The 24,983-nt window shown below is 40.5% G+C and overlaps 1 protein-coding gene across 3 annotated transcripts in view; it reads left to right on the forward strand.

Moving 5' to 3' along the window:
• Window positions 1-24,983, forward strand: part of SUMF1 (sulfatase modifying factor 1) — a 99,462-nt gene that overhangs the window by 28,299 nt on the left and 46,180 nt on the right. For all 3 annotated transcript variants that reach the window (XM_024747086.1, XM_024747087.1, XM_024747088.1), the window contains 3 exons: window positions 18,951-19,033; window positions 21,058-21,180; window positions 21,939-22,053. In XM_024747086.1, coding sequence (XP_024602854.1) covers window positions 18,951-19,033; window positions 21,058-21,180; window positions 21,939-22,053 — 321 coding nt within the window. The remainder of the gene's footprint in view (window positions 1-18,950; window positions 19,034-21,057; window positions 21,181-21,938; window positions 22,054-24,983) is intronic.

The raw sequence follows: 24,983 nt of genomic DNA on the forward strand, positions 1-24,983 counted from the left end.
GTTTATTTTAATAACTTTATTTTATTTTATTTTATTTTTTTCTTTCTTTTTTTTCTCCCTTTTCTTCTGAGCTGTATGGCTGACAGGGTCTTGCTGCTCTGGCCGGGTGTCAGGCCTGTGCCTCTGAGGTAGGAGAGCCGAGATCAGGACATTGGTCCACCAGAGACCTCCCGGCTCCACATAATATCAAGTGGTGAAGGCTCTCCCAGAGATCTCTGTCTCAACGCTAAGACCCAGCTCCACTCAACAACCAGCAAGCTACAGTGCTGGACACCCTGTGCCAAACAACTAGCAAGACAGGAACACAACACCACCCACTAGGAGAGAGGCTGCCTAAGTTCATAATAAGGTCACAGACACCCCAAAACACACCACCCGACGTGGTCCTGCCCAGCAGAAAGACAAGATCCAGCCTCATCCACCAGAACACAGGCACTAGTCCCCTCCACCAGGAAGCCTACACAACCCACTGAACCAACCTTAGCCACTGGGGGGCAGACACCCAAAACAACAGGAATTACGAACCTGCAGCCTGCAAAAAGGAGACCTCAAACACAGTAAGTTAAGCAAAATGAGAAGACAGAGGAACACACAGCAGATGAAGGAGGAAGATAAAAACCCACCAGACCAAACAAATGAAGTGGAAATAGGCAGTCTACCTGAAAAAGAATTCAGAATAATGATAGTCAAGATGATCCATAATCTTGGTAGAATGGAGAAAATACAAGAAACTTTTAGCAAGAACCTAGAACTAAAGAGCAAACAAACAGTGGTGAACAACACAATAAATGAAATTAAAAATTCCCTAGAAGGAATCAATAGCAGAATAACAGGTAGAAGAACGGATAAGTGACCTGGAAGATAAAATAGTGGAAATAACTACTGCAGAGCAGAATATAGAAAAATGAATGAAAAGAATTGAGGACAGTCATAGAGACCTCTGGGACAACATTAAACACACCAACAGTCGAATTATATTCTAGGGGTCCCAGAAGAAGAAGAGAAAAATAAAGGGATTGAGAAAATATTTGAAGAGATTATAGTTGAAAACTTCTCCAATATGGGAAAGGAAATAGTCAGTCAAGTCCAGGAAGGGCAGAGAGTCCCATACAGGATATTTTCAAGGAGAAACAAGCCAAGACACATATTAATCAAACTATAAAAATTAAATACAGGGGCTTCCCTGGTGGCACAATGGTTAAGAACCCCCCTGCCAATGCAGGGAAAATGGGTTCGAGCCCTGGTCTGGGAATATCCCACATGCCACGGAGCAACTAAGCCTGTGTGCCACAGCTACTGAGCCTGTGCTCTAGAGCCTGCAAGCCATAACTACTGAGCCCATGTACCACAATTACTTAAGCCCGCACACCTAGAGCCCGTGCTCCGCAACAAGAGAAGTCACCACAATGAGAAGCCTGTGCACCGCAACAAACAGTAGCTCCCACTCGCCAGAACTAGAGAAAGCCCGCGCACAGCAACGAAGACCCAATGCAGCCAAAAATAAATAAATAAATAATTAAAAAATTAAATACAAAGAAAAAATATTAAGAGCAGCAGGGAAAAACAACAAATAACATACAAGGGAATCCCCATAAGGTTAACAGCTGATCTTTCAGCACAAACTCTGCAAGCCAGAAGGGAGTTGCAGGACATATTCAAAGTGATGAAAGGGAAGAACGTACAACCAAGATGACTCTACCCAGCAAGGATCTCATTCAGATTCGACAGAGAAATTAAAACCTTTACAGACAAGCAGAAGCTAAGAGAATTTAGCACCACCAAACCAGCTTTACAACAAATGCTACAGGAACTTCTCTAGGCAGGAAACACAAGAGAAGGAAAAGACCTAGAACAAGAAATCCAAAACAATTAAGAAAATGGTAATAAGAACATATATGTTGATAACTATCTTAAATGTAAATGGATTAAATGCTCCAACCAAAAGACATAGACTGCCTGAATGGATACAAAAACAAGACCTGTATACATGCTGTCTACAGGAGACCCACTTCAGACCTAGGGACACGTACAGACTGAAAGTGAGGGGATAGAAAAAGGTATTCCATGCAAATGGAAATCAAAAGAAAGCTGGAGTAGTAATTCTCATATCAGACAAAAGAGACTTTAAAATAAAGACTATTACAAGAGACAAAGAAGGACACTACATGATGATCAAGGGATCAATCCAAGAAGAAGATATAACAATTGTAAATATTTATGAATCCAACATTGGAGCACCTCTACATAAGGGAAATGCTAACAGCTATAAAAGGGTTAATCAACAGTAACACAATCGTAGTGAAAGTGAACACCTCACTTTCACCAGTGGACAGATCATCTGAAATGAAAATATATAAGGAAACACAAGCTTTAAATGACACATTAAACAAGATGGACTTAATTGATATTTATAGGACATTCCATCCAAAAACAACAGAATACACTTTCTTCTCAAGTGCTTATGGAACATTCTCCAGGATAAATCATATCTTGAGTCACAAATCTAGCCATGGTAAATTTAAGAAAATTGAAATCATATCAAGTATCTTTTCCGACGACAACGTTGTGAGACTAGATATCAATTTCAGGAAAAAAATCTGTACAAATACAAACACATGGAGGCTAAACAATACACTACTTAATAACCAACAGATCACTGAAGAAATCAAAGAGGAAATAAAAAAATACCTAGAAACAAATGACAATGAAAACACGATGACCCCAAACCTATGGGACGCAGCAAAAGCAGTTCTAAGAGGGAAGATTATAGCAATACAATCCTACCTCAAGAAACATCTCAAGTAAACAACCTAACCTTACAGCTAAAGCAATTACAGAAAGAAGAACAAAAAACCCCAAAGTTAGCAGAAGGAAAGAAATCATAAAGATCAGATTAGAAATAAAAAGAAATGAAGTAAACGATAGCAAATACCAATAAAACCAAAAGCTGGTTCTTTGAGGAGATCAACAAAATTGAGAAACCATTAGCCAGACTCATCAAGAAAAAAAAGGAAGAGGACTCAAATCAATAGAATCAGAAATGAAAAAGGAGAAGTAACAACTGACACTGCAGAAATACAAAGGATCATGAGAGATCACTACAAGGAACTGTATGCCAATAAAATGGAGAACCTGAAAGAAATGGACAAATTCTTAGGGAGACCCCGAATAGCCAAAGCAATCTTGAGAAAGAAAAATGGAGCTAGAGGAATCAGGCTCCCAGACTTCAGAGTGTACTTCAGAGTATACTACAAAGCTACAGTATACTACAATGCTACAGTAATCAAGACAGTATGGTACTGGCACAAAAACAGAAGTATAGATCAATGGAACAGGCTAGAAAGCCCAGAGATAAACCTACACACATATGGTCATCTTATTTTTGATGAAGGAGGCAAGAATATACAATGGAGAAAAGACAGTCTCTTCAATAAGTGGTGCTGGGAAAACTGGACAGGTACATGTAAAAGAATGAAATTAGAACACTCCTTAACACCATACACAAAAATAAACTCCAAATGGATTAAAGACCTAAATGTACGGCCAGATACTATAAAACTCTTACAGGAAAACATAGGCAGAACACTGACATAAATCACAGCAAGATCCTTTGACCTAATGAAACTTAAAAGCTTTCTCACAGCAAAGGAAAACATAAGAAGAAAAGACAACCATCAGAATGGGAGAAAAAATTTGCAAATGAAGGATTAAATGACGAAGGATTAATCTCCAAAATTTACAAGCAGCTCATGCAGCTTAATAGCAATAAAACAAACAACCCAATCCAAAAATGGGCAGAAGACCTAAATAGACATTTCTCCAAAGAAGATTGCCAACAAACACATGAAAGAATGCTGAACATCGGTAATCATTAGAGAAATGCAAATCAAAACTACAATGAGGTATCACCTCACTCCAGTCAGAATGGCCATCATCAAAAAATCTGCAAACTATAAATGCTGGAGAGGCTGTGGAGAAAAGAGAACCCTCTTGCACTGTTGGTGGGAATGTAAATTGATACAGCCACTATGGAGAACAGTTTGGAGGTTGTTTAAAAAACTAAAAATAGAAGTACCATACGACCGAGCCGTCCCTCTATTGGACATATACCCTGAGAAAACCATAATTCCAAAAGAGTCATGTACCACAATGTTCATTGCAGCTTTATTTACAATAGCCAGGACATAGAAGCAACCTAAGTGTCCATCATCAGATGAATGGATAAAGAAGATATGGCACACATATACAATGGAATATTATTCAGCCATAAAAAGAAATGAAACTGAGTTATTTGTAATGAAGTGCATGGACGTTGAGTCTGTCATGCAGAGTGAAGTAAGTCAGAAAGAGAAAAGCAAATACCATATGCTAACACATATATATGGAATCTAAAAATAAAAGGTTCTGAAGAACCTAGGGGCAGGACAGGAATAAAGATGCAGATGTAGAGAATGGACTTGAGGACATGGGGAGGGCGAAGGGTAAGCTGGGACGAAGTGAGAGAGTGGTATGGACATATATACACTGCCAAATGTAAAATAGATAGCTAGTGGGAAGCCGCTGCATAGCACAGGGAGATGAGCTCAGTGCTTTGTGACCACCTAGAGGGGTGGGATAGGGAGGTTGGGAGGGAGACTCAAGAGGGAGGAGATATGGGGATGTATGTATATGTATAGCTGATTCACTTTGTTATGAAGCAGGAACTCACACACCATTGTTAAGCAATTATACTGCAATAAGGATGTTAAAAAAAAAACAAACCTCCCCTTACTTAGAACTTAACCATAACCGTTACGTTAGCAGTTCAAAGATTTTGAGAAGTTCTGCAATTAAAAACTAGTATAAATTGATTAACCCAGTGCTTTCCTGGCTAGTTTGAATGCTTTGATTATGTTACTTTTTCTCCCCCCTGTACGTTCTAAAGTCATGTGGAAGACTTGGGAAACAGCCACTGGGAAATGCTTGGATAGTAGAACAGAGTTATAAATTGAGTATCTGCGGCTGCACGTTCTTTTCCTGGCTCTGTCACTACCTGCCACATTTCAGGGCTTATTTTTCCATCCTTAAAATGAGGGAATTTAAATATACGACCTCCTTGATCCTTCCCGTCTTTAAAATCCTGCGGCACTATAATCCTGCGTGTGTTAACTATGCAGCCAGGCTGGGAAAGCATCTTATATGCCTTTTCTATATTCTGTCTTTTGTTTGACCTTTTTTCTCAGAAGCCTCAGAACTCGTAAGCCATGAAAAAAAAGTACAGAAACAAGCAAATGGTATTCAGACTTTCTGTAATTTCCCTGTTTTATACATTGAAAAAATGTCTGTAGTTAAGCCAGTAGCAATTTAAGGAACCTAAATGGAGCCTTCTTGTGAAGAGTTGTAATAAAAACCTCACTCTGGGGTGCCATGATTTTTACATATACTCATCCCTCTTTCCAGAGGGAAACTAGCCACACCATCTATTTATGTTGGTAGATTTTTAAAAATCCATTGTTGATTTTTTTTAAAAAAACACGATGATTTTTAGCAAGAGCCACAGAAACACACTCTTAGGTACAGTGATGCCAGTTCTAGAAATTTAGGAAAAGCAAAAACTAAATGAACATGTTTGAAGATGTTCACTGTAGTGTTATCTATAATAGTAAAAAAAGCAACAAAGTTGAATATAACCTCAGTGGTTCAATGTTAGGAGATTGGTTGGTAAATTACAGTACATCAACATGAGAAAATATTGTCCATCCTCTAAAAATGTTTGTTGTGAAGTTCAGATAAAGCATAAGAAAATATTTTATAAAGTAAATGAAAACAATCAATACATATAAGTTTGGAAAAAATATGTAAAAATGTGTATGCATATTGATGAAACTGGAAGCTGAATATAAAAACAAAGTTTATAGAGAATGGTGAATATGTTATTTTAATTAAATTAATAAATAATTATTTAATATTGCTTACTTTTGTTTTTTCAATGTAAATTAACTCTCAGCTCTGTTAGAAGAACAAACTTAGAAAATCTGAATAAAAAATGTATTCACTGTAGATAATTTAGAAAAGAAAAATGACACAAAAAAGAACATTAAATATCACCCATCATCTCACCACCCAGAAATAATCATTGCAGACATTTCAGTATATATACCAGTAATCTTTTCTTGGTGGGGCGGGGGTGTGTCTGTGTGTGTCTCTTTCTAGACATATTTTTAAGCAGATTTGTACAGCCATACTTGCAACTGGCTTTTTTCACTTTAAATTGTGAACATTTATCCAAGTAGTTACGTTTTTTTCTGCATATCATTTTTAGTTATTACGTTGTATTCCTTCATACGGATGCACAGTAAGGGACTCAGCCAGTCTCCCCTATGGGTATGCATGTGATGTAGCCTTTTGCTGAGTATTGTCAAATTGATTTCAAGATAGGTTATATCAGTTTACTTGGTCACCTTGCCTAAAGAAGTAAAAAATTACTTAAAAAAAATAAAACATTGTTTTGTCTTGTTTTTATGAATTTTTTAAAAAGCCCCAGATCCTGGACCTAGAGAGCATTATGCTAAGTGAAATAAGTCAGAGAGAGACAAATACTGTATTTTATCACATATATAGAATCCAGAAAGTAAAACAAACAAATACATATAATGAAACAGAAACAGATTCACAGATACAGAGAACAATATAGTGGTTACCAGTGGGGAGAGGAAAGGGAGGAAGGGCAAGATAGGGGTAGGGGAATAAGAGATACAAACTACTATGTACAAAATAGGTAGGGAACGAGGTGGTTACCAGTGGGGAGAGGAAAGGGAGGAAGGGCAAGATAGGGGTAGGGGAATAAGAGATACAAACTACTATGTACAAAATAGGTAGGGAACGAGGATATGTTGTACAGCACAGGGAAATAGAGCTATTGTAATAACTTTAAGTGGAGTATATGTTGTACACCTGAAACGAATACAATATTATAAATCAAATAGGCTTCAATAAAAAGAATTGTAGTAAAAAGCTGCAAATCTACTTTCCCCATGTTTATGGAGTTCTCAACTGAGAATGAGTCAACTAGATCACTTTTAAAGGGTTCTTTGATGCTAAAGATCTCTTAGGCCGTTTTTCTTTTTTTTAATTTTTTAATTTAATTTAATTTATTTATACAGCAGGTTCTTATTAGTCTTCAATTTTATACACATCAGTGTATACATGTCAATCCCAATCACCCAATTCATCACACCACCACCACCACCACCACCACCCCCGCCGCTTTCCCCAGCTGTTTGTAGATTTTCTGTTGAGGCCCATTCTAGCTGGTGTGAGGTGATACCTCACTGTAAGTTTGATTTGCATTTCTCTAACAGTTAGTGATGTTGAGCAGCTTTTCATGTGCTTCTTGGCCATCTGTATGTCTTCTTTGGAGAAATGTCTGTTTAGGTCTTCTGCCCATTTTTTGATTGGGTTGTTTGTTTTTTTAATATTGAACTGCATGAGCTGTTTATATATTTTGGAGATTAATCCTTTGTCTGTTGAATCGTTTGCAGATATTTTCTCCCATTCTGACGGTTGTCTTTTCATCTTGTTTATGGTTTCCGTTGCTGTGCAAAAGCTGTGAAGTTTCATTAGGTCCCATTTGTTTACTTTTGTTTTTATTTTCATTACTCTAGGAGGTGGATCAAAACAGATCTTGCTGTGATTTATGTCAAAGAGTGTTCTGCCTATGTTTTCCTCTAAGAATTTTATAGTTTCCAGTCTTACATTTAGGTCTCTAATCCATTTTGAGTTTGAGTATGGTGTTAGGGAATGTCTAATTTCATTCTTTTACATGTAGCTGTCCAGTTTTCCCAGCACCACTTATTGAAGAGACTGTCTTTTCTCCATTGTATATCCTTGCCTCCTTTGTCATAGATTAGTTGACCATAGGTGCGTGGGTATATCTTTGGGCTTTCTATCTTGTTCCATTGATCTATGTTTCTGCTTTTGTGCCAGTACCATATTGTCTTGATTACTGTAGCTTTGTAGTATAGTCTGAACACAGGGAGTCTGATTCCTCCACCTCTGTTTTTTTCCCTCAGGACTGCTTTGGCTATTTGGGGTCCTTTGTGTCTCCATACAAATTTTAATATTTTTTGTTTTAGTTCCATAAAAAATGCCATTGGTAGTTTGTTAGGGATACATTGAATCTGTAGATTGCTTTGGTACTATAGTCATTTTCACAATATTGATTTTTCCAATCCAAGAACATGATGTATCTCTGCATCTGTTGGTATCATCTTTAATTTCTTTCATCAGTGTCTTATAGTTTTCTGCATACAGGTCTTTTGTGTTCCTAGGTAGCTTTATTCCTAGGTATTTTATTCTTTTTGTTGCAATGGTAAATGGGAGGGTTTCCTTAATTTCTCTTTCAGATTTTTCATTAGTATATAGTAATACAGGAGATTTCTATGCAATAATTTTGTATCCTTCAACTTTACTGAATTCATTGATTAGCCATAGTAGTTTTCTGGTGGCAACTTTAGGATTCTCTATATATAGTATCATGTCATCTGTCAACAGTGACAGTTTTACCTCTTCTTTTCCAATTTGTATTCCTTTTATTTCTTTTACTTCTCTGATTGCCATGGCTAGGACTCCCAAAACTATGTTGAATAATAGTGGCGAGAGTGGGCATCCTTGTCTTGTTGCTGATCTCATAGGAAATGCTTTCAGTTTTTCACCATTGAGAATGATGTTTGCCGTGGGTTTGTCGTATATGGCCTTTATTATGTTGAGGTAGGTTTCCTCTATGCCCACTTTCTGGAGAGTTTTTTATCATAAATGGGTGTTGAATTTTGTTAAAAGCTTTTAATATCAATTAAATCTATGTGGTCTATTGTGTCATTTTAAGCTTCTGTTTCCTTATTTATTTTCATTTTGTATGATCTATCCATTCGTGTAAGTGAGGTGTTAAAATCCCCCACTATTATTGTGTTACTGCCGATTTCCTCTTTTACAGATGTTAGCATTTGCCTTATGTATTCAGCTTCTCTTATGTTGGGTGCATATATATTTATAAGTGTTATATCTTCTTCTTGGATTGACCCCCTGATCATTATGTAGTGTTCTTCCTTGTCTCTTGTAACATTCTTTATTTTAAAGTCTATTTTATCTGATATGAGTATTGCAACTCCAGCTTTCCTTTGATTTCCATTTGCATGGAATATCTTTTTCCATCCCCTCACTTGCAGTTTGAATGTGTCCCTAGGTCTGAAGTGGGTCTCTTGTAGACAGCATATATATGGGTCTTGTTTTTGTATCCATTCAGCAATCCTGTGACTTTTGGTTGGAGCATTTAATCCATTTACGTTTAAGGTAATTATCGATTTGTGTGTTCCTATTACCATTTTCTTAATTGTTTTGGGTTTGTTTTTGTAGGTCGTTTTCTTCTCTTGTGTTTCCCACTTAGAGAAGTTCCTTTAGCATTTGTTGTAGAGCTGGTTTGGTGGTGCTGAATTCTCTTAGCTTTTGCTTGTCTGTAAAGCTTTTGATTTCTCCATCGAATCTGAATGAGATCCTTGCTGGGTAGAGTAATCTTCGTTGTAGTTTCTTCCATATCATCACTTTAAGTATATCATGCCTCGCCCTTCTGGCTTGTAGAATTTTTGGTGAGAAATCAGCTGTTAACCTTATGGGAGTGCCCTTTTATGTTTTTTGTTGTTTTTCCTTTGCTGCTTTCAATAATTTTTCTTTGTCTTTAGTTTTTGCCAGTTTGATTACTATGTGTCTCGGTGTGTTTCTCCTTGGTTTATCCTGTATGGGACTCTCTGCACTTCCTGGTCTTGGGTGGCTATTTCCTTTCCCATGTTAGGGAAGTTTTCGACTATAATCTCTTCAAATATTTTCTTGTGTCCTTTCTCTCTCTCTTCTCCTTTTGGGACCCCTATAATGCGAACGTTGTTGCGTTTAATGTTGTCCCAGAGGTCTCTTAGGCTGTCTTCATTTCTTTTCATTCTTTATTCTATTCCACAGCAGTGATTTCCACCATTCTGTCTTCCAGGTCACTTATCTGTTCTTCTGCCTCAGTTGTTCTGCTATTGAACCCTTCTAGTGTAGTTTTCATTTCAGTTATTTTATCGTTCATCTCTGTTTGTTTGTTCTTTAATTCTTGTATTTCTTTGTAAAACATTCTTTGCGTCTTCTCGATCTTTGCCTCTATTGTTTTTCCAAGGTCCTGGATCATCTTTACTATTATTATTCTGAATTATTTTTCTGGAAGGTTGCCTATCTCCACTTCATTTAGTTGTTTTTCTGGGGTTTTATATTGTTCCTTCATCTGGTACATATCCCTCTGCTTTTTCATGTTGTCTATCTTTCTGTGAATGTGGTGGTTGTTCCACAGGCTGCAGGATTGTATTTTTTCTTTCTTGTGCTGTCTGCCCGCTCCCTTAGGCTATTTTTTACACATTGTCTATAATGAGTGAGTCTATAGGATTTCTGCTACTCTCTTAAGGAAACGTAATGAATGTTTAGAGTATACTGATTGGTGTCATGGAATGCAGTGTATTCCAGCATGAGGAATTTCACTGCGAACTGAAGCAAAAAGTATTGAGACATTTCAAATCTGCCTTAAATTTCTTAAATATTTGTACTCTGTTTGAAAAAGCATGGATTTTTCACTCTAATGTGTTCTATTAAGTAGTCGAGATACCTGCTTTAGGATTTAATTTGAAATAAGCTGTCAGAGTTGAGTACCTATCTATTTTCATGATGAATTTGTTTTTAGTCTTTATTTAAGCCTAGTTCTCAATTTTCTACATTTGTGTTAAGTGTTGAAGAAAGAGATTTTTACTCATTGTGTGCTTTCTAGTCCATTTTATTCCTTTAGTTGCATTTGATTCTCACCCAGTTTTATTTATACTTCATGAATTTGAACAGATCTGTGATTTCTCAATGTTTCCTGGTGCCAGTTGAAAAATTCTCCCAGGCTCTTTTTATGGGGTAACTGTCATGTTTATACTGCGTTTGAAGAAATGTCCATCTTTTTAATTCTCTTGTCTAAATGCATTCAGTTTTTAAAAGAACAGTTGTAAAGTTGTGAACTTGACATCTTTGCACTTGAACGTGCATAATTACACAGTGCTCTTTTTCCTGTGCCGACTTCATTCTAGGCTGCGTGTGTATGAGAAGCATAATTTACCACTTGGCAAGAATAAAGGCACCTTTGCTGTCTTCCCCTTTTCTTTTCTTTAAGCTGTTACTACATGTATGGTTATGTCCCTAGGGAGAGGTGGGAAAAGATGTCTTTGCTCTCTGAAGTCCATTTCTCAAGGGAATATCAATACGCACAAGGATCCTATTTACATTGTAATTGGTTGCTGGCTGTCTGGTACAGCTGTTTCAACTTAAACCCAAGACAGTCGCTATGGAGATGTTTGACTTGAAATAGGTCAAGTGAAGTCCTTTTCTCCCTGGATATGAGGGAGTGCTGTAACTCAGCTAGAAGTGTCTCAGTTGAACAGAATATATGTAGATGGACAACCACGTTCCCCACCCCCCCAACACCCAAATTTCTCTTTTTAGGATGAGGCTTGTCACATATGCTAGTCCAGTCATGTTGCTGCTGTGAATCTGGAAACAACACACCTGAAGAGTATTTCTGTTAAAGAAAAGGAATGAGAGATGTCATAATTTGCAACGTAAACTTGAATTAACTGGCTCATATATGACTCTCAAAAGGTGCTTATTTCATAAGTTCCTAAACACAGTAGAATAGCATTTATTTTCAAGACATGACCAGGCGTTCAAGAACAGTTTTTAAAAACATTGAGTTGCGGGGGACCTTCAAGATGGCAGAGGAGTAAGACATGGAGATCACCTTCCTCCCCACAAATATATCAGAGATACATCTACATGTGGAACAACTCCTACAGAACATCTACTGAGCGCTGGCAGAAGACCTCAGACTTCCCAAAAGGCAAGAAACTCCCCACGTGTCTGGGGAGGGCAAAAGAAAAATGAAAAAACAGAGACAAAAAACAGGGACAGGACCTGCATCTCTGGGAGGGAGCTGTAAAGGAGGAAAAGCTTCGACACACTAGGAAGCCCCTTAACTGGTGGAGACGGTGGGTGGTGGGGTGGGGAGCTTCAGAGCCTCGGAGGGTAGTGCAGCAACAGGGGTGCAGAGGGCAAAGCAGAGAGATTCCCGCACAGAGGATCGGTGCCAACCAGCACTCACCAGACCGAGAGGCTTGTCTGCTCACCCACTGGGGCAGGTGGGGGCTGGGAGCTGAGGCTCAGGCTTTGGAGGTCAAATCCCAGAGAGAGGATGGGGGTTGGCTGCGTGAACACAGCCTGCAGGGGGCTAGTGCACCACAGCTAGCCGGGAGGGAGTCCGGGAAAAAGTCTGGAGCTGCTGAAGAGGCAAGAGACAGTTGTTTCCAGGTGCGTGAGGAGAGGAGATTCAGAGCACCACCTAAAGGAGCTCCGGAGACGGGCACGAGCCACAGCTATCAGCATGGACCCCAGAGACGGGCATGAAGTGCTAAGGCTGCTGTTGCAGCCAACAAGAAGCCTGTGTGCAAGCACAGGTTACTATCCACACCTCCCCGCCTGGGAGCCTGTGCAGCACACCACTGCCAGGGTCCCGGGATCCAGGGACAACTTCCCTGGGAGAACACACAGCGCACCTCAGGCTGTTGCAACATTATGGCAGTCTCTGCTGCCGCAGGCTCGCCCCGCATCCGTACCCCTCCCTCCCCTGGGTCTGAGTGAGCCAGAGCCCCCTAATCAGCTGCTCCTTTAACCCCGACCTATCTGGGCAAAGAACAGACGCCCTCAGGTGACCTACATGCAGAGTTGAGGCCAAATCCAAAGCTGAACCCCAGGAGCTGTGTGAACAAAGAAGAGAAAGGGAAATCTCTCCCAGCAGCCTCAGGAGCAGCAGATTAAATCTACACAATCAACCTGATGTACCCTGCATCTGTGGAATGCCTGAATAGACAACGAATCATCCCAACTTGAGGTGGTGGACTTTGGGAGCAACTGTGGACTTGTGGTTTGCTTTCTGCACCTAATTTGTTCCTGGTTTTACGTTTGTCTTAGTTTAGTATTTAGAGTTTATTATCATTGGTAGATGTGTTTATTGATTTGGTAGGTCTCTTATTTTTATATACACATATATTTTTTCCTTTTTCTCTTTTTGTGAGTGTGTATGTCTATGCTTATTTGTGTGATTTTTGTCTCTGTAGCTTTTCTTTTACCATTTGTCCTAGGATTCTCTGTCCTTTTTTTTTTTTTTTTTCTAAGTATAGTTTTTAGCACTTGTTATTGGTGGATTTGTTTTTTGGTTTGGTTGCTCTCTTCTTTCTTTCTTGTGTTCTTTTTTTTTATTACTTTTTAGTTTTTTTATTTTTAATAATTTAAAGAAATTTTAATTTTAATAACTTTACTTTACTTTTCTTTCTTTTTTTCTCCCTTTTCTTCTGAGCCATTTGGCTGACAGGAGCTTGGTGCTCTGGCCAGGTGTCAGGCCTGTGACTCTGAGGTAGGAGAGCCAAGTTCAGGACACTGGTCCACTAGAGACCTCCCAGCTCCATGTAATATCAAACAGCAAAAGCTCTCCCAGAGATCTCCATCTCATGGCTAAGACTCAGCTCCCCTCAATAACCAGCAAGCTACAGTGCTGGACACCATCTGCCAAACAACTACCAAGACGGGAACACAACCCCACCCGTTAGCAGAGAGGCTGCCTAAAATCATAATAAGGTCACAGACACCCCAAAACACACCACTGCACGTTGTACTGCCCAGCAGAAAGACAAGATTCAGCCTCATCCACCAGAACACAGGCACTAGTCCCCTCCACCAGGAAGCCTGCACAGCCCACTGAACCAATGTTAGCCACTGGGAGCGGACTCAAAAACAATGGGAACTATGAACCTGCAGCCTGCAAAAAGGGTACCCCAAACACATTAAGTTAAGCAAAATGAGAAGACAGAGAAACACACAGCCGATGAAGGAGCAAGGTAAAAATCCACGAAACCAAACAAATGAGGAGGAAATAAGCAGACTACCTGAAAAAGAATTCAGAGTAATGACAGTAAAGATGATCCAAAATATTGGAAATAGAATGGAGAAAATACAAGAAATGTTTAACGACGATGTAGAAGAACTAAAGAGCAAACAAACAATGATGAACAACACAATAAATGAAATTAAAACTTCTCTAGAAGGAATCAATAGCAGAATAACTGAGGGAGAAGAACGGATAAGTGACCTGGCAGATAAAATAGTGGAAATAACTACTGCAGAGCAAAATAAAGAAAAAAGAATGAAAAGAATTGAGGACAGTCTCCGAGACCTCTGGGACAACATTAAATGCACCAACATTCGAATTATAGGGGTCCCAGAAGAAGAAGAGAAAAAGAAAGGGACTGAGAAAATATTTGAAGAGATTATAGTTGAAAAGTTCCCTAATATGGGAAAGGAAGCAGTCAATCAAGAGAGAAAGGACAACCCTCAGAATGGGAGAAAATATTTGCAAATGAAGCAACTGACAAAGGATTAATGTCTGAAATTTACAAGCAGCTCATGTAGTTCCTTATCAAAAAAACAAACAACCCAATCCAAAAATGGGCAGAAGACCTAAATAGACATTTCTCCAAAGAAGATATACAGATTGCTAACAAACACATGAAAGGATGGTCAACATCACTAATCATTAGAGAAATGCAAATCAAAATTACAATGAGGTATCACCTCATGTCAGTCAGAATGGTCATCATCAGAAAATCTCCAAACAGTAAATGCCAGAGAGGGTGTGGAGAAAAGGGAACCCTCTTGCACTGTTGGTGGGAATGTAAATTGATACAGCCATTATGGAGAACAGTACGGAGGTTCCTTAAAAAACTAAAAAGAGAACTACCATATGACCTAGCAATCCCACTCCTGGGCATATACCCTCAGAAAACCATAATTCAAAAAGAGTCATGTACCACAGTGTTCATTGCAGCTCTATTTACAATAGCCAGGATATGGAAGCATTCTAAGTGTCCATCGACAGATGAATGGATAAAGAAGATGTGGCCCATATATACAATAGAATATTACTCAGCCATAAAAAGAAATGAAATTGAGTTATTTGTAGTGAGGTGGATGGACCTTGAGTCTGTCATACAGAGTGAAATAAGTCAGAAAGAGAAAAACAAATACCTTATGCTAAGATGTGTATTTGGAATCTAAAAAAAAAAATGGTTCTGAAGAACCTATGGGCAGGACAGGAATAAAGATGCAAATGTAGAGAATGGACTTGAGGACAGGGGGAGGGGAAACGGTAAGCTGGGACGAAGTGAGAGAGTGGCATGGACATTATACACTACCAAATGTAAAATAGATAGCTAGTGGGAAGTAGCCACATAGCACTGGGAGATCAGCTCGTTGCTTTGTGACCTCCTAGTGGTGGGATAGGGAGGGTGGGAGGGAGACTCAAGAGGGAGGAGATATTGGGATATATGTTTATGTATAGCTGATTCACTTTGTTATAAAGCAGAAACTAACACACCATTGTAAAGCAATTATACTCAAATAAAGATGCTAATAAATAAATAAAAACATGGAGTTAACTGTGATATTTGGAAGAAGGCACCTGGTGACACTTGATGGGATTTGCCATTAGTTTGGCCAGAAAACATGGCTTTCCCAGGAAAACTTGGCTATGATGAATGATGTACTACCTCTGAGCTCAGTCTTCTGTTGTGGGTGACTTTGATTACTTACCTTTCCTTCTTCACGTGTCCTGTGTGGAAATGGTTCCTGACTCTGCATCTGATCATTACAATGGGGACTTACAGTCTTTCTGACAGGTGGCGATGCCGTTAGGTTCCCTTATAGGACCCGTAGCTTTGTCTTGTTTGGGGCATGGTGAATATGGGTACAGTTTTGGTTGTCATAGTTGGGTTGCGGGTAGGATGCTACTGGCATCTAGTGGGGAGGGGTCTGCGATGCGGCTGAGCATCCTACAATGCACGGGACAGCACCCCCTCCAACAAGGAATTATGTGGCCTAATAAGTCAATAGTGCTGAGGTGGTCTGTTTTCGATGGGTTGCTAAGAAATGTGAAAGATTTCATTCAAAAGTAATAGTGGGAGAAATGAAAAGCAGATATCTAGAAGGAGAGGCAAGTGTGTGTATATGACAGGGAGGAAGTTGAGTAGGAGCTATAGAACTGATGTGTGTAAGGTGGTACCTGGACCCACCAATTTGAGTTTTGTAGATATTTTTGGAAGAAAATAAAATGCCTAGGTTCACACTTTGTATCCTGCTTTGTGTAGTTAACCATGTAAGATAAATACGTGCAATAAATCATTGAAAAACTCTCAATATACCGACTGTCTTAAGTCATACTCAGAGGATTCTGGGAGTTGAAGATCCCCTTTAGGAATTAGGCTCAGCTCCTGGCAGATAGTAGGTGCTCAGTAAATATTCGCAACCAGAGTGAGTTAAGGGGAAGAGGAGAGGGAAAGGGAATGGACTCAATGGCCACTGGAGCAGCTGCCCTGGGTCTACCGCACACAAGCCAACTCCATGGAAGTTCCCTGTTGAAGAAGGTCGGGAACCGTGGAGGACTTCTGCCATTAAGGCTTGTGTTCAGCTGTCTTTACTAAAGCTGTGCCTGTGTCTACCCTGGGATCCAGCAGTTCCACTCCACAGTATGCAATCAGCAGAAATGCTTATGCATATTTACTAAGTCATGAGCTTTCAAGAATGTTCACAGAAGTAGTACCATTCATAGTAGCCCAAACTGGAAGCTACCCAAATGCCCATCAGTAATAGAATAGATAAATAAATTTATTAAAAAATTGCTAATGGACTTGAGGACATGGGGAAGGGAAAGGGTAAGCTGGGATGAAGTGAGAGAGTGGCATGGACATATATACATTACCAAATGTAAAATAGGTAGCTAGTGGGAAGCAGCCGCATAGCACAGGGAGATCAGCTCGGTGCTTTGTGTCCACCTAGAGGGGTGGGATAGGGAGGGTGGGAGGGAGACGCAAGAGGGAGGAGATATGGGGATGTATGTATATGTATAGCTGATTCACTTTGTTATACAGCAGAAACTAACACACCATTGTGTTAGCAATTATACTCCAATAAAGATGTTTAAAAAATTGCTAATGATGAAATATTTCAAAACACAATAGGGTATAAGAAAAATAGGCATTCTAGTTCCTACCACCCAGATTTAACGAAGGTTAACATTTTTCCTGTTTGTTTTTTTTCTTCTTTTTTAAAAATTTTTTATTTTTTATTTGAGAAATAGAACCTTCTGGTGGCCTTAGTGTTGGAGGTGGGGTAGAGGTGGGTGAGTGTTGTAAAGATACTGGAATGTAAGAGTGGGATGACCTGGGCTTTCTCTGCAGGTCTTCGCTTGACATGGAATGAGTTACCTGTCACTGGCACCTAAACATCAAGCAGAGTAGTCAGCGAGAACATCTCCCCATTAAAGATTCCGCAGTGCCACAGAAGGAATAGGAAGAAGCCATGCCTTTCACCTCTCCTGCTCTCTGAAAAATAAAACACTTTGCAGTAGTGTCCTTTAAGGACACAATGCCTGTTTCGTTGAAATATAAAAGAATTTGGCTTTTTCCATCAAATTGTGATTGGAATACCATGAATGTTTTGATTGTGCTGATGTGAAAAAAGAACAAGACAGGGTTTGGTGTTTTCAGTGATTGCTGTAATTGTTAGCAGGAACACATTCCCCCTTCTCTTCCACTCAGGCTGGCTCATCAGGACACAGAGGATTGAGAGTAACATTGTCATGGGGATAACCTTGAGTCTGCTCTGGTTTATATTAGAAGAAACATTTGCAAACTTCTTTCCTTAGTATTAGCATCATTGATGATGGTAATTTTTTTGTAACTCTCTTCCTGTCATGAGGCCCATAGTTGAGACTGGTTCCCTTTACTGAATGCTTACTAAGTGCTACGCATAGTCCTAAGCCCTGTGTATATGTTCTGTTTCCTCCTTGTAATAACCCCTGAGGTAGGCATTGTTACTGTCTTCACCTACAAATGAGAAAACAGGTGTGGGGAGGTTGATTAGGTTGCCAGGGGTCACCGTGGGAGTGGCAGAGCCATGAGTCACATCTCATTTTGCCTGACTCCAAAGCCAAGTTCTCAATCAATCACTAAATGAGAGCCACTTGATATTGATATTTGGGTTAACAAAACTGTAAAGTAGGAGGTAAGGTTCTGGGAACAGGATCTGGGCTGAGCACTTCCCAGTCCTATCTAATGCAGCCTCCTTTGAGTCTGAGGTAGGTGAGGCAGGCGGGCCTGCTCCCATTTCACAGATGAGGACTCTGGGGCCAGGCAATCAGTGAACTTGCCCAGAGTCATACAACTATTGTTGGGCTGGATATTAACCAGGGTCTTTTGAAAACACACTTCAGCTCTTTATGCTATGCTTCAGCTTGGTCTCTGACTACCTTGGTTGACCTTCAGCCTGGCACTTAACTGTAAGATTAATGCTGTTTCACCATCTTTTAAATAGGAGGAGTACTACCTGTCTCACTTGTTAGAGATTATAGAGGGTTAGCTAGCAGTGTGTCTTTTAAAATTCTTGGAGACACACACCATTTAGATACATATTTACTTAATCACTGTGGTGCTTTATGATGGGAGATAATGCTTTTGGTTTTTTTTGGCCACAGCGTGTGGCTTGCTGGATCTTAGTTCCCCAACCAGGGATTAAAGCTGGACCACAGCAGTGAAACACCAAGTCCTAATCAGTGGACCGCCAGAGAATTCCCGAGATAATGCTTATTTGTTAGATTTAGTTACATATAAATCTTTATTTTTGATATTCTGGTAAAGTTATTTGGTAAGTCAACTGGAAGTTGAAGACCTTAAGAGAGATATTTTTCTGCACAGACTGAGTCATTGTTTTTCTAGAGGCATCATAGCTAACCTCAGCTTATTCTGGGTTGCTTTGAGGTGGCAGCTGCTCCCTGGTGGTTACCTGTTAAAGGCGCTAACTGGAGACACCCAGAAGGGCCCGACTCTACTGTCCTGCACAGGTGAGGCTGGTGGGTCTTTCCCCACATGACGTTTCATTCCAAAATAGGTTCCTATGCTGTTGAAAAGAAACTCAGTGGCCGTCTTCTATAAAAGAGTGAGTATGACAAACTCTACTGACTTGGTCGGTAGGAAAATAGGATGGCAGGAAATACTTTATGTACAGACCCAAACATAGCACCTAGCTCACACAGAGCTCTTAATAAGTGGCCTTCCTCCTCCCTCATTTGGCCTGTCAGAGGGTTCCCTCTTGGAGATTTTTTCCCCCTTTGACAGGCCTATTACAAATCTCATGACATGTTTAATCATTACAACTTGTCTGTTTGCTCTCCCTCATGAGTGGGTCATTGTGAGGAAGGAGACCATCTGTCTTACAGATAAGTGGTGGTGTCCTGCCAGGTGGCCGCTGTAGAAGCTCATCCCTTGGGTTTAGGACTCATGTTATCTCCAGTCCTGGACTGACATACTTTGAAGCCACCGTCTGACCGAAAAACCACAGAGCTGCAAGTCGGTCAGCAAGTCTCCAGGGTGGCAAAGAAATAATTATCTCAAGCAAAAATGGATAGCACTTTAAGCCCTGAAGACGCAGAAAGGTTTGGGTCAGGACTCAGCATCTCCACAGCCCAAGAAAACTGTTCTCCTAACCCAATTTTTCAGATGGGATTTTCGAGCTTCTATTTTTGACAACATTCCCGGTTATTGACCTCATTGTCAGGAATCTGGAAGTACATGAAGTTCAGCTTTAGGGATATAGCCCCTTGAAAACGTCAGAAATCTTTCAAAGCCTGAGGTGGTAGCCTCTGTGGTAGAAATAGGCCATGAGGTGGAAAGTTGTAGGATTCTTGGGTACCTCAGGTTGACGGCCTCTTAGGTCCCAATTATTATCTTCTTTCCTGAATTTAATAGTAGAAGAAAAAGTGAAGGGTAGAAGGAAAACTGAGAGTGGAATGTATTATATCCACTGAGTGAGTCCTTCTTCTGAGAAAAGTGCATGTCTTAATATCAGTGTTGAAAACAGTGACTGGCATGTAATAGGTACTCAATAAACGTTTTTAAAGAATAAGTGAAAGTTGTGGTGTAATTACTGTAGGGAATTCAAAGATGCTTAAGAAATAGCCTAGGAATGTGGAGTCCACCTGAGAAAGAGTGAGCAGGGAATTAAAGTTATCTGGTGCTGGGTAAATATGTTTATCCCCTTACTCTCAAACTTTCCCCCTAACCTTCCCTACCCCTCTATACCTTTAGAAAAAATAAAGACTTACTTGGAATCGGCTAGATTCCTCACTTGCTAGAGTGAGGCACATATAGCTGACTCATCTATAGCAGAAAGACACAAAGTTTAAGGCCAAGTATCACAGATTGGATTCTCTGGAAACAGATGCTTAGATAGAGCTTGGTGTGAAGAATATTTATATAAGGGGATCCACACCTGTGGAAGGGATGGGGAGGAAACAGGATTGGGCAGAGGGAGAAGCCAAGACTACAGTGCAGGTCCAGGATGTCCCACCCAGTCCTTGGGGCTCTGGGGTATAAATGACACGTAGGATTTAGCTATGGTGAACTCACACGGCTGCGCCTTTATGCCCCTGCCGTGGTTGGTCCTTGCTGGCTGTAAGGCGGCTCTTTGCAGCTCTCCTGAAGGAGCCGAGAGCTGGAAGCTTCTGCTGATGCCACGCCCAGCAGCTGGAAAATCATTCCTTCCTCATAGGGGGATCTGGCTGGTGCGTCTCCACACCTACTGCCAAGTGAGATTCTCTGGAGGTCCAGGCCTGCATGCAAAGTGAAGAAATGTTTTGAGTCTTGTTCCAAGCGGGATCATAACCTCTTTGGGAGCCTGGGATGTCAGAAACCCGTGGTAGAGGGTGACAGATGTGACCCGGCTGGGGCTGGATTTGGGGACCAGGCGCACCTCAGCATCACAGATTGAGGTGAAGGTGCTGACGGGCACTTTGCTGAAGCCGGTCCTGCCTGTTCCTGTTCCTGTTCTGGTTCCTGCCCTGCTCACTGTGCTCTCGCTGTTCCCCAGGCCAGATCACCCGGTTCTTCACGTCTCCTGGAACGACGCCGTCGCCTACTGCACATGGGCCGGGAAGCGGTTGCCCACGGAAGCCGAGTGGGAGTACAGCTGTCGAGGAGGCCTGCAAAATAGGTACTTGGAGGGTCTCATCTTTGCCTAACAGTATGTGGACCTTTTTCTAAATCTACAGAACTTACTTTGGCTGGACAGTTGATTTAAAACCACAGCCAGGTCGCAGCTTACTCCTACTGGGGTTTCTTCCTGCCCGTGAAGTTGCTTAGGAAACATGGATGCAGGGGTCACCACCCCCTGCCAGTCTCCCAAAGCCATGTGTGTGGTGAGGTGGGCTACGCCAGTTGAGCCCCCATCCCCGTGTCACATAGTCCTCCTTAGAGCCTCCTGGCAGGCTGCCTTGCTTTTTGGATTTTCTTATTTTAGGCATCTCCTGAAGCAGCAATATATCTTTTGCTTCCAGAGCCATGAGACAGAAAACTCATGTTTGGGCCACATCTAGGAAAGGCTCCTTAAAATAACGAAGGCTTTATAAGAAAGTGCGGTGCGATGTTGCCTGATCACGCTTCCATATAAGTCCAGGATGATGTCTGCTTTCCCAGCCTCCTATAAGCCCTTCTTTTAGTTCTGTGATGTATTTCAGGCCTCCCGAGTCCTCGGGAGAGACCAAGGTTGTTGTGAACTTGACATGAACTGGTTGTGCAGAAGCTAAAAAAAAAAATCCTGATTAAAAGCTTTATTTTTATTTTTATTTTTTTAAAAATAGCTCACTCGGAACAAGCAAGCAGTGTTCTCTCTTTCACTGCCTTCCTCCTCTTGACTTTCGTCCAGAAGCCTGTGTCTGTTTGACAGGCTGATGCCTGTGTCTCTTCTGACAGACTCTTCCCCTGGGGCAACAGACTGCAGCCGAAGGGCCAACATTATGCCAACATTTGGCAGGGCGAGTTTCCTGTGACCAACACCGGAGAGGACGGCTTTCGAGGGACTGCGCCTGTGAGTAGCGAGGCTTGTGACGGATGGCGGCGGCTGCAGCGCACTGAGAAACCACCAGCAATGAGTGAAAGCGCTGCTCGCTCTCTGCCCCACGGGCTGCCCCCTTCCTGCCTCCGTCCACCACCGCACGTAGCGAATACTAATAATTAACCAGACATTCTTTTTCTGTAACACCTTTTTCCTTCTGATTCCATAACACTTGTTGTGGAAACTTCGAAAAAACAGGAAGTGTACAGAGCAGAAAATTGAAAGGATCTGGAATCCTACCACCCAGAGATAGGTAACCCCTGTTAACGTTTAGGTGCAGTTCCCCCCATTCGTCTCCTATGTTGATGCTCCTAATGGCTAGTAGTTAGTGAGCACTTGCAGAGTGCCAGGCATGTTGCTGAGCCATTTGCATGAATTATCTCATTTAATGTCTCTTCAGCTCTGTAAGGTAGGTACTGTTATCCCCATTTTCCAGGTGAGCATTCTGAGGCACACAGAGGTTAACTAACTTGCCCAAGGTTACACAGCTGGAAAGCAGCACAGCTGGGATTTGAACCAGGTCGGTTTGTTTTCAAAGGCCATGCTCTTAACTACCATAGATGCCAGCATAAATGTTTCTGGTGTATATGTGCCTATGTATTTTTTACATACTGCTTTTGGGTCATACTATAATATTTAAAATCCTACTGTTTTTCCCTGTGTAATATCAGCAACATTTTATCTGTCATTAGCAGTTCTTCACAAATACATGTCTTTTAGCAGCGGGATAACTTGTCATTTGAATGAACCCTAATTTATTTACCTCTTATTTTTGCAAATTTATATGTTTTTCTGCTAAACAACAATGAACATCTTATGCATAGATAATAAATTGTATCTCTGATGATTTTTTAAAACATTTTTATTGGTATATAGTTGATTTACAATGTTGTGTTAGTTTCTGCTATACAGCAGAGTGAATCAATTATACATATACATATATCCACTCTTTTTTAGATTCGTTTTCCATGTAGGTCATTACAGAGTATTGAGAAGAGTTCCCTGTGCTATACAGTAGGTCCTTATTAGTCTGATGATTTTTTAAAAGATAGATTCCTAACAGTGAAATTAGTGAGTCAAAGACTAGAAAACTTTCTTCATAAGGGTTTCAGATATATAACCAAACTCTTTTCCAGACTGTGTATCGCAAGTTTCCCTCCATGAGTGTTCCTGTCTTTCTGCTCTTTTGTCAGCAAAACCATACATTAATGAAGCAATGTTAAAAGCATTTCGTTTTCTCTTTTTTTTTTTAAACATCTTTATTGGAGTATAATTGCTTTACAATGGTGTGTTAGTTTCTGCTTTATAACATAGTGAATCAGCTATACATTTACATATATCCCCATATCACCTCCCTCATGCATCTCTCTCCCACCCTCCCTATCCCACCCCTCTAGGTGGACACAAAGTATTTGTTTTTCTCTTTCTGACTTACTTCACTCTGTATGACAGACTCTACGTCCATCCATCTCACTACAAATAACTCAGTATTGTTCTTTTTTATGGCTGAGTAATATTCCATTGTATATATGTGCCACATCTTATTTATCCGTTCATCTGTCGATGGACACTTAGGTTGCTTCCATGTCCTGGCTATCGGAAATAGAGCTGCATTGAACATGTGGTACATGACTCTTTTTGAATTATGGGTTTCTGAGGGTATATGCCCAGTAGTGGGATTGCTGGGTCGTATGGTAGTTCTATTTATAGTTTTTTAAGGAACCTCCATACTGTTCTCCATAGTGGCTGTATCAATTTACATTCCCACCGACAGTGCAAGAGGGTTCGCTTTTTTCCACACCCTCTCCAGCATTTATTGTTTGTAGATTTTTTTTTTTACATCTTTATTGGAGTATAATTGCTTTACAATGGTGTGTTAGTTTCTGCTTTATAACAAAGTGAATCAGTTATACACATACATATGTTCCCATATCTCTTCCCTCTTGCGTCTCCCTTCCTCCCTCCCTATCCCGCCCCTCTAGGTGGTCACAAAGCTCCGAGCTGATCTCCCTGTGCTATGCGGCTGCTTCTCACTAGCTATTTATTTTACGTTTGGTAGTGTATATATGGCCATGACACTCTCTCGCTTTGTCACAGCTAACCCTTCCCCCTCCCCATATCCTTAAGTCCATTCTCTAGTAGGTCTGTGTCTTTATTCCTGTCTTACCCCTAGGTTCTTCATGACATTTTTTTCCCTTAAATTTCATATATATGTGTTAGCATACGGTATTTGTCTTTCTCTTTCTGACTTACTTCACTCTGTATGACAGACTCTAGGTCCATCCACCTCATTACAAATAGCTCAGTTTCGTTTCTTTTTATGGCTGAGTAATATTCCATTGTATATATGTGCCACATCTTCTTTATCCATTCATCCAATGATGGACACTTAGGTTGTTTCCATCTCCGGGCTATCTTAAATAGAGCGGCAATGAACATTTTGGTGCATGACTCTTTTTGAATTATGGTTTTCTCAGGGTATATGCCCAGTAGTGGGATTGCTGGGTCATATGGTAGTTGTATTTGTAGTTTTTAAAGGAACCACCATACTGTTCTCCATAGTGGCTGTACCAGTTCACATTCCCACCAGCAGTGCAAGAGGGTTCCCTTTTCTCCACACCCTCTCCAACATTTATTGTTTTTAGATTTTTTGGTGATGGCCATTCTGACTGATGTGAGATGATAGCTCATTGTAGTTTTGATTTGCATTTTGCTAATGATTAATGATGTTGAGCATTCTTTCATGTGTTTGTTGGCAGTCTGTATATCTTCTTTGGAGAAATGTCTGTTTAGGTCTTCGGCCCAATTTTGGATTGGGTTGTGTGTTTTTTTGTTGTTGAGCTGCATGAGCTGCTTATAAATTTTGGAGATTAATCCTTTGTCAGTTGCTTCATTTGCAAATA

Source organism: Neophocaena asiaeorientalis, unplaced genomic scaffold (assembly GCF_003031525.2).
Source record: "Neophocaena asiaeorientalis asiaeorientalis breed wild unplaced genomic scaffold, Neophocaena_asiaeorientalis_V1.1 scaffold130, whole genome shotgun sequence".
NCBI lineage: Eukaryota > Metazoa > Chordata > Mammalia > Artiodactyla > Phocoenidae > Neophocaena > Neophocaena asiaeorientalis.